Below are 11,808 nucleotides of genomic sequence, written 5' to 3'. Positions count from 1 at the left end.
TTAATTGGCCTTTGTAGAAGGAAACCTACCCATGTGAGATTTAATCTTGTTTAACAATTTCTCTAAGCCCTGTTTCACATCTTTGTTTCTTAGACTGTAGATGAATGGGTTTAGCATTGGTGTCAACATAGTGTAGGTGATTGTTGCTATTCGGTCTTTGACAGTATAGCTGGACAAGGGCTGAAAGTAGACATAGGAAATACTTCCATAAAACAAGGTCACCACAGTGAGATGGGAGCTGCAGGTGGAGAAGGCTTTGCGTTTTCCAGCTGCTGAGGGAATCTTGATAATAGAAATGAGGATTCTCAGGTAAGAGATGAGGATACAGACAAATGGAGTCATCACAGCAGCCAACCCTTCTGTCATGGTCACAACTTCAATGACAAAGGTAGAAGAGCAGGACAGTTTTAGGACAGGATAGACATCACAAAAAAAGTGATGGATAACATTTGATGCACAAAACGTGAGCTGATTCATCAGGAGGACGTATAGGAGGGAGTGGAGATAGGGGACAGTGATGGAGAAGACCAGTAGCAAGGCACAGCACCTGCGGTTCATAACAGTGACATAGTGGAAGGGGTTACAAATGGCCACATAGCGGTCAATGGCCATAGCTGCCAGGAGATAACTGTCTGTGTTTCCAAAAGCCAGGAAGAAATACATTTGTGTCAGGCATTCTGCATAGGCAATGGTCTTTTTCTCCGATAAGAAGTTCACCAGCATCTTTGGGACTATAACTGTTGTGTAGCAAATATCAGCAAAAGATAGGATGCTTAGGAAGAAATACATAGGGTTTTGGAGTCGAGGGTCAGAGTGGATAGCCAAGATGATGAGCATATTTCCCACTAAGGTGACCAAGTATATGATAATAAAGAGGGCAAAGAGTGGCTTCTGGTCCTCAGGCCGAGAAGAGAGTCCCAAGAGGATAAACTCAGAAGGTCTTGTCAGGTTCGACATTCCCATGGACTTGTATGCACTAAAGAGAAACAACACTGTGAATTAACAGTTCTTATTTCTTCTACAGTATGCATCTTTTTATATTGTTCTTATACTGAGCAGCTTTCTATAGAGCATTTAGTCTCATTAATTATCTTTGTGCTTATGTAAAAATCAGAGCTGCAGTGTCTGGTGAGGGCCGGTTTCTTGATTTTCAGATGGCCATCCTCCCATGGCATCCTCACCTGGCAGAAGCAGAGAGAGGAAGCAGCTCTTCTTCAAGGGCACTAATTCCATCATTATGGCTCCAACCCTCATAATCTCATTCCCCCAAATGCTCCAACTCCAAATACCATCATTGGGTATTAGGGTTTTCACAAAAGAATTTGGGGCAAGAGGACAGAAACATCTATAGAGACCATATGAAGTGAAAGAGGGAGGGAATTGGGTGGGGAGAGAGAGATATTGGGATTGAGAGTTCAATACCTATTTCCTCCTCTTTTCCTTGTGGCTGATCATCACAGGAACCACAAAGGCAGACTATGAATCAGGTTCAAGTCATCTTCTGATTAAAGGTTATCTGTCCGTGGCTGATCCACATCTCGATCATAACATGGTAGTTATCTCACCTAGCCTGTGGTTGATGAATAACCTTTCTTTGACATCAAGATATTTCTTTCCACATCTTTTGCAATGGGAGCAAAAAAAAAAATCACCTAAAGAACACTGATGGTGTGTAAACATTTACAGGGAAAAGAAAGACAGGGGATACACAGTGTGAGCAGGGAGTCAACTTGTGTAAGAAGATTCTCTCATAAACTTCCCTTCACTTCAGCTGATGATTCATACCTACATTCAGGGGAATGTGACTCAGAAGTGGACTAGTGTAAAGCAAGATTCAACCTTACAGTATGAATATGGAACATCTACACTCAAGATGAACATCAGTCAGTTCTCTCATTCAGTGTCCAGTGATGACTAGTTATCTGTCAGAGATCAGATATTTCCACTTTCTCACCAGGCACTCTCAAAGTTGATTTCTTACCTGGAAAGGATATTGATATTTTGCCTCATGTATTCATTCTTCTCATTTCTGCTCCATGAAATGATTGATCAGAAGGAAAACAAATCTGTGTCTAGAGACAGCACGCAGAAAGGTACCTCACTGTGGAAAGACTCGTAATGCTTCTTGCTTATGATTCCTCCCTTCCCTGAATTCTTACCATCATTCACATTGTCTATGTACTCATAGGCCCTACTTTCCTCATGGGAGTATCTTCTAGGACTTTGCAACTAAGTCCCTGTCGTTCAGTAGGGGAGAGTGTGAAAACACACATTCATTAAGTTTGTGCAGAACTGACTCCAATGATCCAAAGGGAATACAATAGTTCTCATTCCCCAGGTGGAGCTACTGTCTTTGTTGATCCTCTAGGAGCTGGGCAATATCTGCTTCGCTTGGTGTAGGTATGCAAGATGGACAATCCTGTCTGTTCTTAGCTCTTCCAAGCTCATTGAAGACTTACCTGTGAGGTGTCCCAAGTAGCACTGAGGACAGAGTAGTGAGTATTGCTACCTGGCTCCATTTCAATTTGGCTTCCCCCTTAGTGCCTCCATTTCTTGGAGGACAACTAGCCCAAGGTACCCTGGCATCATTGGTACTTTCTTTTCCAACTCCCCCAAGTTTAGATGTAGCTACTAATTTAGTATCAATAGCTTTATGACTAACAAAAAAGGTAGTATCACAACTTTTGAACATGACCATAAGTCACCCTTTCCCTATTAGGCAATCTCCAAGTCTGCTGCTCATATATTTGATCTCCATTCTTTGCTATCACCACTAAGGAAAGCCAGCAACTTCAGATATTTTCCCCCTCTTGATTTATGGAAGCACACAGAATCCATACAACCTTCCTTTTGCATATTGTCCATTTCCTTTCACTTACTGACTTCTGATTATACCCGACAATTCAATCAGCACACTTTTTAAAAAAATTTTATCCCCTAATTTTATTAGGGCATAATTGATAAATAAAAATTGTATGTATTCGAGCTGTACAATGTGATGATTTCATATAAGCTTACATTGTGGATTGGTCACCATTTTCACATTAATTAACACATCTATCAACACAAATGGTTACCATTGTGTGTCTGTGTGTGTCTGTGTGTGTTTGGTGAGAACACCTATGATGTACTATCTTAGAAAATTTTATGTAGACAATATAATATTATTAACTATAGTCATTATACTGTATAGTAAAATCCAAACAACTTGCTTGTCTTATTTTTTTTTATTTCAGAAAATTTTGGGGTACAAACATTTTGGTTCCACTTGTGACTTTGCCACATCCCAACCATGATTTTAGACATGCCCTTTCCCCTGCTACAGCATTCACCACATCCATTAGTTGTGAGTTTACCCACCCCCAATGCCACTACCCTCTAAGAATATTGCTACTGTGTGAGCACCTTAGTGTTGGTCAGTCAGTGCCAGTTTGATGGCAAGTACATGTGGTGCCTATTCTTTCCTTCTTGTGATAACTCACACTGGAGGATGGGCTCCAGCTCTCTCCATGAAATTATAAGTTGTGCTAGATCACCATCATTTGTTATAATCGAGTAGTATTCCATTGTATATATATACACCATAACATAGATTGACAGGCACTTGGGTTGTTTCCACTTCCTTACTATAGTGAATCATGCTGCCATAAACATTGGGGTGCAGATATCTTTATTATACAATGACCTTTGTTCCTTTGCGTAGATGCCTAATAGTGCTTCTGCTGGATGAAATGGTAGTTCTACCTGCAGCTCTTTGTGGTATCTCCAAATTATTTTCCACAGAGTCTGCACTAATTTGCAGTCCTATCAGCAGTGTAAGAATGTTTCTATCTCTCCATATCCTTGCCCGTATTTGTTGCTTTGTTATTTTTTGATAAAGGCCAACCTTACTGGAGTTAGGTGATATTTCATTGTGGTTTTGATTTGCATTTCCCCAAGGATGTTGTGCATTTTTTTCTATGTTTACTGGCCATTATTCTGTCTTCCTTTGAAAAGTTTCTGTTCATGTGCTTTGCCCATTTATTGATGCGGTTGTTTGATTTTTTTCTTGTTGATTTTTTTTTAGTTCTAGCTAGATTCTTGTTATCAGCTCTTTATTGGAAGTGTAGGAAACAAATATTTTCTCCCATTCTGTAGGTTATCTATTATCTCTCATTATAGTTTCCTTGGCTGCAGAGAAGCTTTCCAATTTGATCAGGTCCCATTTATTTATGTTTGCAGCTGCTGTGATTGCTTTGGGGGTCTTCTTCATAAACTCTTTTCTTAGGCCAATGTCTGAAACAGTCTTCCCTACATTTTCTTCTAGGATTCTTAAGGTTTCTTGCCTTAGGTTTAAGTCTGTTATCCATCTTGAAGTGATTTGTGTAAGAGGTGAGAGGTGGGGAACCAGTTTCAATCTTTTGCATGTAGCTATCCAGTTTCCCCAGCACCATTTATTGAAAAGAGATTCTTTTCCCCAATGTATATTTTTGTCTGCTTCATCAAAGATTAGATAAACAAAATTGACAGTCCTCTTGCCAGATTGACAAGAACTTGAAGGGAAAGTGCTATAATAAACTCAATTAGAAATGAAAAAGGAGTGGTCAAAACAGACACCAAGGAAATATGAAATATTATCTTTGAATACTATACAAACCTATATGCCCCAAAACTACATAATGTGGAGAAAATGGACCAATTCCTGGAAAAGTACAACTTCCTTAAGTACACCCAGGAGGAATTAAAATTCCTGAACAGACCAATAACAAGCCCAGAAACTGGAAGAGTAATTAAAAACCTTCCAAAAAGGAAAAGTCCCAGACCAGATGGCTATACTTCCCAGTTCTACCAAATATTCAAAGAAGAACTCATACCTATACTACAGAAATTATTCCACAACATTGAAGAAGATGGTATCCATTCTACAAAGTCAACATCACGTTGATAAAAACCAGGAAAGGAGACAACAAAAAAACAAAACTACAGACCAATATCTCTCATTAATATTCATGCAATCCTCAACACAATTTTAGTAAATCAAATCCAACACCATAGCAAAAAAAAAAAAATTCACCATGATCAAGTGGCTTTATGCCAGAGATGCAAGGCTGGTTCGACATAAGCAAATCTATAAATGCAATTCACCTCATAAATAAAAGCAAGAACAAAGACCATACGATTCTATCAGTTGATGCAGAGAAAGCATTTGACAGAGTGCAGCACACCTTTGTGATAAAACTCTTAGCAAAATAGGCATAGATGGGACATATCTTAAAATTATCAAGGCCATATACAATAAATCCACAGCCAATATCGTTCTGAATGGGGAAAAATTGAAACCATTCCAACTTAGATATGGAACCAGAAAAAGATGCCCACTATCCCCACTTCTAATCAACATAATGCTGGAAGACCTTGCTAGAGCAATTAGACAAGAGAGGGGAATTAAGGGCATCCAAATGGGGGCCAAAGAGATCAAACTCTCACTCTTTGCTCATGATATGATATTATATCCAGAGAACCCCAAGGATTCAACCAAGAGATTCACAGAATTGATAAATGAATTCAGTGAAGTCTCAGGATACAAAATTAAAATACACAAATCAGAAGCATTCTTATACACAAGATAAGTCAAGCCAAAATTCAAATGAAAAATGCAGAAACTTTTACAATAGCCTCAAAGAAAATCAAGTATCTAGGTATATATTTAACGAAAGAGGTGAGAGACATATACAGTGAGAACTGGAAACACTAACAAGAGAAATTATAGAAGATGTACACAGATAGAAAAATCTACCTTGCTCATGAATTGGTAGAATAAACTTTGTTAAAATGTCCGTAATACCTAAAGTGATGTACAGAATTAATGCAATTCTTATCAAAGGACCATCATCATTCTTAACAGATCTAGAAAAAATAATTATAAGCTTTGAATGGAACCAGCAAAGACCCCATATAGACAAAGCAATCTTAAGCAAAAAGAATAAAGTGGGAGGTATCAGTCTACCAGACTTCAAGCTGTACTGCAAGCTTATAGTAACTAAAACAGCATGGAATTGGCACAAGAATAGAGACATAGACTTTTAAAACAGAACTGAGAATCCAGAAATGAAACTGTCTGCATATTGTCATGTAATCTTTGCAAAACTTGCTTGCCTTATAACTGAAAGTTTGTACCTTTTAACCAATCTCCCCACTTCTCCTAACTCTCATCTCTTAGCAAGCACAATTTTAGTTTTTCCCCCCAAATTCTGTGGGTATAAATATCTTGCCCCTGCCCCCCTCCCCACCCCACTCTGCCAGAGCTTTAAGTGTGTCCAGTCTTCAAGTGGTGCGCCCTGCACCCACCATGAAAGTGCATACCCTTCCCCTTCTCCCCCCTTCCACCTGTTCACCTCCCATTAACAAAATTTTTTTTTTTAGACATTTTGGTTACAGTGTGTTTCTTTGCCTCTCCCTAAAAAGGGATAGAGGTAATCCTTTCCCCCCTACAATGCTCATTACATCCTTAAGATGTGGGTCTCCCCCCCTCAGATCCCTGTTGAACACTACAGTTATTTGAACACCATAGTTTTAGGCTGTCAGTACCAATTTGATGGCAAGTAGATGTGTAACCCATTTTCCAGGTCTTTTGTAATAAAATTTTTTTCTTTGCTTCATTTTTTTTCTTTTTTAAAATTTAGGTAGATTTAGGGGGTATAAATATTTTTTGTTACATGGATGAATTGCATAGCAGGAAATCTGTGCTTTAATATACCTGTCACCTAAACATTGTGTATTTTACCCAATAGGTAATTTTATATCCTGCTTTTACTTCCCCTACTGAGTCTTCAATGTCCATTAAGTCACTGTATATGATCATACATGCTTATTGCTTAGCTCCAATCATAAATGAGAACATGAGACATGGAGTTTTTCATTCCTGTATTACTTCACTTATAATAATGGCCTCCAGTTCCATCCAGGTTGTGGCAAAAGATATTATTTCATTCCTTCTCATGGCTGGGTTGTATTTGATGGTGTACACACACACACACACACACATTTTCTTTATCCACTCATCACTTGTTGGGCACTTAAGTTGGTTCCATGTCTTTGCAATTGTTAAATGTGCTGGGATAAACATACAGAGTCAGGTGTCTTTTCTCTAAAATGAAGTTTTTTTCCGCTGGGATATCCCTAGTAGTGGGATTGCTGTATTAAATGGTAGATGGACTTTTACTCTGAGAAGCTCCCTACAGTTTTCCATTGAGGTTGTACTAATTTACATTCCCACCAATAATACATAATGTTCTCTTTTCACTGCCCCTGCACCAACATTTATTGTTTTTTGACTTATTAATAGAGGCCATTCTAACAAGGGAAATGTGATACCTCATTGTGCTTTTTAATTTGCATTTCCCTGATAGACTATCTCATTGTGTTGTGAGTTCTCTGTCATTTGAGGCAGTCAAACAAATGGTAGATGACTACAGAGTCTGTTTAGTTTGCAGGGGGTATCAAAAACTGAGTATAGGGAAATATATAAAATTTCATATACGGGAATATCTAACACAAATGTCAGTTTTAAGCATATTAATATATAAATCATATATTTGTATATATGTGGTCATCTATCATATATAGCATGAGAGTAGTTCAGATGATCTATCAACCTATGTATCTAAACTATTTCACCCAACATCTAAGGACAGAATCAAATTCAAACTCTCTAATTTCTGTTTGACACCGTATATGAGAATAGTTGGTGAAAAGAAGTAAATTATCACTCTTAAAAAAAATTGGCATGAAGAAATAAATGGGTAAGAATTTTCAATCATATTCTTGAAAAGTAGGATTTAAAGAAAGAAGAATTATTTTAGTATATATTTTAAAAAGCTATAACCATCAAACATTATAGTTTGACACAGGTAAAGATGATTAAATTAGTGGAATGAAATAATGAGTTAGGTAATAGATTTAACTATATATTAGAATTTACAATACTGGAAATTTCTTAATTTAATGTGAAAAGAATGTTTTGTTTAACCATCCCATGGTGGCAAAGTGTGATATCTCCATTGAGTCATCATTAGAGAGTATAAGGAGAAATGCAAGCCAGTTGCCAATCCCAAAGCTAGCTCTAATAATCATCCATGGCTACAAATGATCCTTACTAGTCATTTATAGTCATTGATTTCTTTTTAATAGTCATTGATTTCTTAACCAGAGATCTTTACTGATAGTTCATGTCCACTGAACTTTGACTCTATCTCTAGTGCCCGTAGAAAACACTTCTGGTTACATGAAGTAAACCTTCTATTATTCTGAAGGAAATTGACATAAGAGACTCTAGACATACAGGCATGTCTAGAGAGAGGAGCACACAGGCAGGAAGCCCCAGGAAGAGCCAGGGATGGATGTACTGTGAATATATGAAGGAAGGAAGAGTAGAGACCAAACAATCTGGAGACATAGAGCTGTGTGACTGGCAGTCAATGAGGTGATTGGTGTCAGTTGTTTAGAACATATGACCCAGAGCCCAGGACGTCCACCCCACTCTGGTGAGAATGAAGAAAATGGACCATAATTGTACCATGGCATGATCAGAGAACAAAGATTCAGCAATTGGGGAGCCCTTAATCTGAAGGGAGGTGAGACATACCTCTCCATCCTACACTACACAACTACAAAGACTTTCTGACAGTCTCAAATAGAATAGAGTACCTATGTATGCATAAATATCTTGGCATATGTAAGATTTCTATACATATATATGTGCGTACAAAATGCTAGTTCAAATGACCAAACATGCCTGAAATTATGAATAGAAGGAAATGTGGGAGGCTTCAAATAAATATGGAGAGTAAAGGGAATGTGATTTTCTGGAATGGAGAGATATTATGGAGTGAGTTTATGATTGGAGCATCAGTTTTAGAACATCTGAATTGTCCAATCCTTGGATGACAGACCACGGGCGCAAAATTACAAGTTGCAGCTAAAATTGGTGAAAGAGCTTTCTACACACAGGAGTTCCATCAAGTGCCACCTCTCTCTCACATACCAAACCTCACACACAGAGACATACAAACACCCTCCAGGCAAATCAGGGTCCTCATATTTAATTGGCTTTTCTAGAAGGAAACCTACCCATTTGAGATTTAATCTTGTTCAACAATTTCTCTAAGCCCCGTTTCATGTCTTTGTTTCTTAGACTGTAGATAAATGGGTTTAGCATTGGTGTCAACACAGTGTAGGTGATTGTTGCTATTCGGTCCTTGACAGTGTAGCTGGACAAGGGCTGAAAGTAGACATAGGAAATACTTCCATAAAACATGGTCACCACGGTGAGATGGGAGCTGCAGGTGGAGAAGGCTTTGCATTTTCCAGTTGCTGAGGGAATCTTGAGAACAGAAACGAGGATTCTCAGGTAAGAGATGAGGATACAGACAAATGGAGTCATCACAGCAGCCAGCCCTTCTGTCATTGCCACAACTTCAATGACAAAGGTAGAAGAGCAGGACAGTTTTAGGACAGGATAGACATCACAAAAAAAGTGATGGATAACATTTGATGCACAAAACGTGAGCTGATTCATCAGGAGGACATATAGGAGGGAGTGGAGATAGGGGACTGTGATGGAGAAGGCCAGTAGCAAGGCACAGCACCTGCGGTCCATAACAGTGACATAGTGGAAGGGGTTACATATAGCTACATATCGGTCAATGGCCATAGCTGCCAGGAGATAACTGTCTATGTTTCCAAAGGCCAGGAAGAAATACATTTGTGTCAGGCATTCAGCATAGGAAATGGTCTTTTTCTCTGATAAGAAGTTCACCAGCATCTGGGGGAGTATGACTGTCGTGTAGCAAATATCAGCAAAAGATAGGATGCTTAGGAAGAAATACATAGGGTTTTGGAGTCGAGGGTCAGAGTGGATAGCCAAGATGATGAGCACATTTCCCACCAAGGTGACCAGGTATATGATAAGAAAGAGGGCAAAGAGTGGCTTCTGGTCCTCAGGCCGAGAGGAGAGTCCCAAGAGGATAAACTCAGAAAGTCCTGTCAGGTTCGACATTCCCAAGGACTTGTATGCTCTAAAGATAAACAACACTGTGAATTAATAGTTCTTATTTCTTCTACACATGCATCTTTTTATATTGTTCGTACACTGAACAATGATCTATATTGAATGCTCAATAGAGCATTTAGTCTCAATTTTTATTATCTTCTTGTTTATGTAAGAATCAGAGCTGCAAGTGAGCTTTCCCTTTAAAAATCTTTGAGGTAGAGATCTGCCTTAGTCAGTTCAGGCCACCATAAGAAACTACCATAGGTGGGGTACCTTACACAAGAAACATTATTTCTCACATCTCTGAAGGGAAGGAAGTCTAGACTCTAGATGTCATCAAATCCAGTGTCTGGTGAGGGCCTGTTTCTTGATTTTCAGACGGCCATCCTCCCATGGCATCCTCACCTGGCAGAAACAGAGAGAGGAAGCAGCTCTTCTTAAAGGGCACTAATTCCATCATTATGGCTCCAACACTTACAATCTCATTCCCCTGAAGGCTCCAACTCCAAATACCATCATGGGTATTAGGGTTTTCACAAAAGAATTTGGGGAAAGAGGATACAAACATGCAGTCCATAGCAAGATCTATAGAGAAAATATGGAGGGAAAGAGGGAGGGTATGGGTGAGGGAGACAGAGATTTTGGGTTGAGAGTTCAATACCTATTTCCTCCTCTTTTCCTTGTGGCTGATCATCATAGGAACCACAGGGGCAGACTATGAATCAGGTTCAGGTCATCTTCTGATTATCTGTGGCTGACCCTAATCTAGATCATAATGTGGTAGTTATCTACCTAGCCTGTGGTTGATGAATAACCTTTCTTTGACATCAAGATGTTTCTTTCTACATCATTTGCAATGGAAGCAAAAAAAATCACCTAAGGAACACCTATGGTGTGTAAACAGTTATAGGGAAAGGAAAGACAGGGGATACACAGTGTGAGCAGGGAGTCAACTTGTGTAAGAAGATTCTCTCATAAACTTCCCTTCACTTCATCTGATGATTCATACCTACATTCAGGGGAATGTGACTCAGAAGTGGACTGGTGTAAAGCAAGATTCAACCTTACAGTATGAATATGGAACATCTACACTCAAGATGAACATCAGTCAGTTCTCTCATTCAGAGTCCAGTGATGACTAGTTAGTTATCTGTCAGAGATCAGCTATTTCCACTTTCTCACCAGGCAGTCTCAAAGTTGATTTCTTACCTGGAAAGGATATTGATATTTTGCCTCATGTATTCATTCTTCTCATTTCTGCTCCATGAAATGATTGATCAAAAGGAAAACAAATCTGTGTCTAGAGACAGCACGCAGAAAGGTACCTCACTGTGGAAAGACTCGTAATCTTTCTTGCTTATGATTTCTCCCTTCCCTGGATTCTTACCGTCATTTACAATGTCTATGTACTAATAGCCCCTACTTTCCTCATGGGAGTATCTTCTAGGACTTTGCAACTAAGTCCCTGTCATTCGGTGGGGAGAGTGTGAAAACGCACATTCATTAACTTTGTGCAGCACTGTCTCCAGTGATCCAGTGGGATTACAAATGTTCTCACTCCCCAGGTTGCCCTGCTGTCCTCTTTGAACCTCTAGGTGTTGGGCAATATCTGCTTAGCTTGGTGTAGGTATACAAGAAGGACAATACTTGTCTGTTCCAGGCTTTCCAAGCTTATTGAGGGCTCACCTGCGAGGTGTCCCAGGTAGCACTGAGGACAGAATAGTGGGTGTTGGTACCTGGGTCCATTTCAATTTCATTCTCCCCATAGTGCCTCTATT

The 11,808-nt window shown here is 39.1% G+C and overlaps 2 protein-coding genes across 2 annotated transcripts; both read right to left on the bottom strand.

The window, feature by feature from the left end:
* On the bottom strand, positions 1-963 carry LOC105875329 (olfactory receptor 1L3-like). Its single transcript, XM_012772265.2, has one exon. It carries the CDS (start codon positions 961-963, stop codon positions 1-3), a length of 963 nt encoding a protein of 320 aa, XP_012627719.2.
* An 8,116-nt stretch (positions 964-9,079) lies between these two features.
* LOC105875312 (olfactory receptor 1L3-like) lies at positions 9,080-10,036 on the bottom strand. The gene has a single exon (XM_020289600.2). It carries the CDS (start codon positions 10,034-10,036, stop codon positions 9,080-9,082), a length of 957 nt encoding a protein of 318 aa, XP_020145189.2.
* Positions 10,037-11,808: the final 1,772 nt, after the last annotated feature.

This window comes from Microcebus murinus, chromosome 12, assembly GCF_040939455.1.
Source record: "Microcebus murinus isolate Inina chromosome 12, M.murinus_Inina_mat1.0, whole genome shotgun sequence".
Lineage (NCBI taxonomy): Eukaryota > Metazoa > Chordata > Mammalia > Primates > Cheirogaleidae > Microcebus > Microcebus murinus.
Note: the sequence above shows the minus strand (reverse complement) of the source record. Positions and strands in the feature narration are given on the sequence as shown.

Excerpts from the sequence above, each read along its gene's own strand:
- LOC105875329 (XM_012772265.2), bottom strand. The coding sequence starts at position 963 with ATGGGAATGTCGAACCTGACAAGACCTTCTGAGTTTATCCTCTTGGGA.
- LOC105875312 (XM_020289600.2), bottom strand. The coding sequence starts at position 10,036 with ATGTCGAACCTGACAGGACTTTCTGAGTTTATCCTCTTGGGACTCTCC.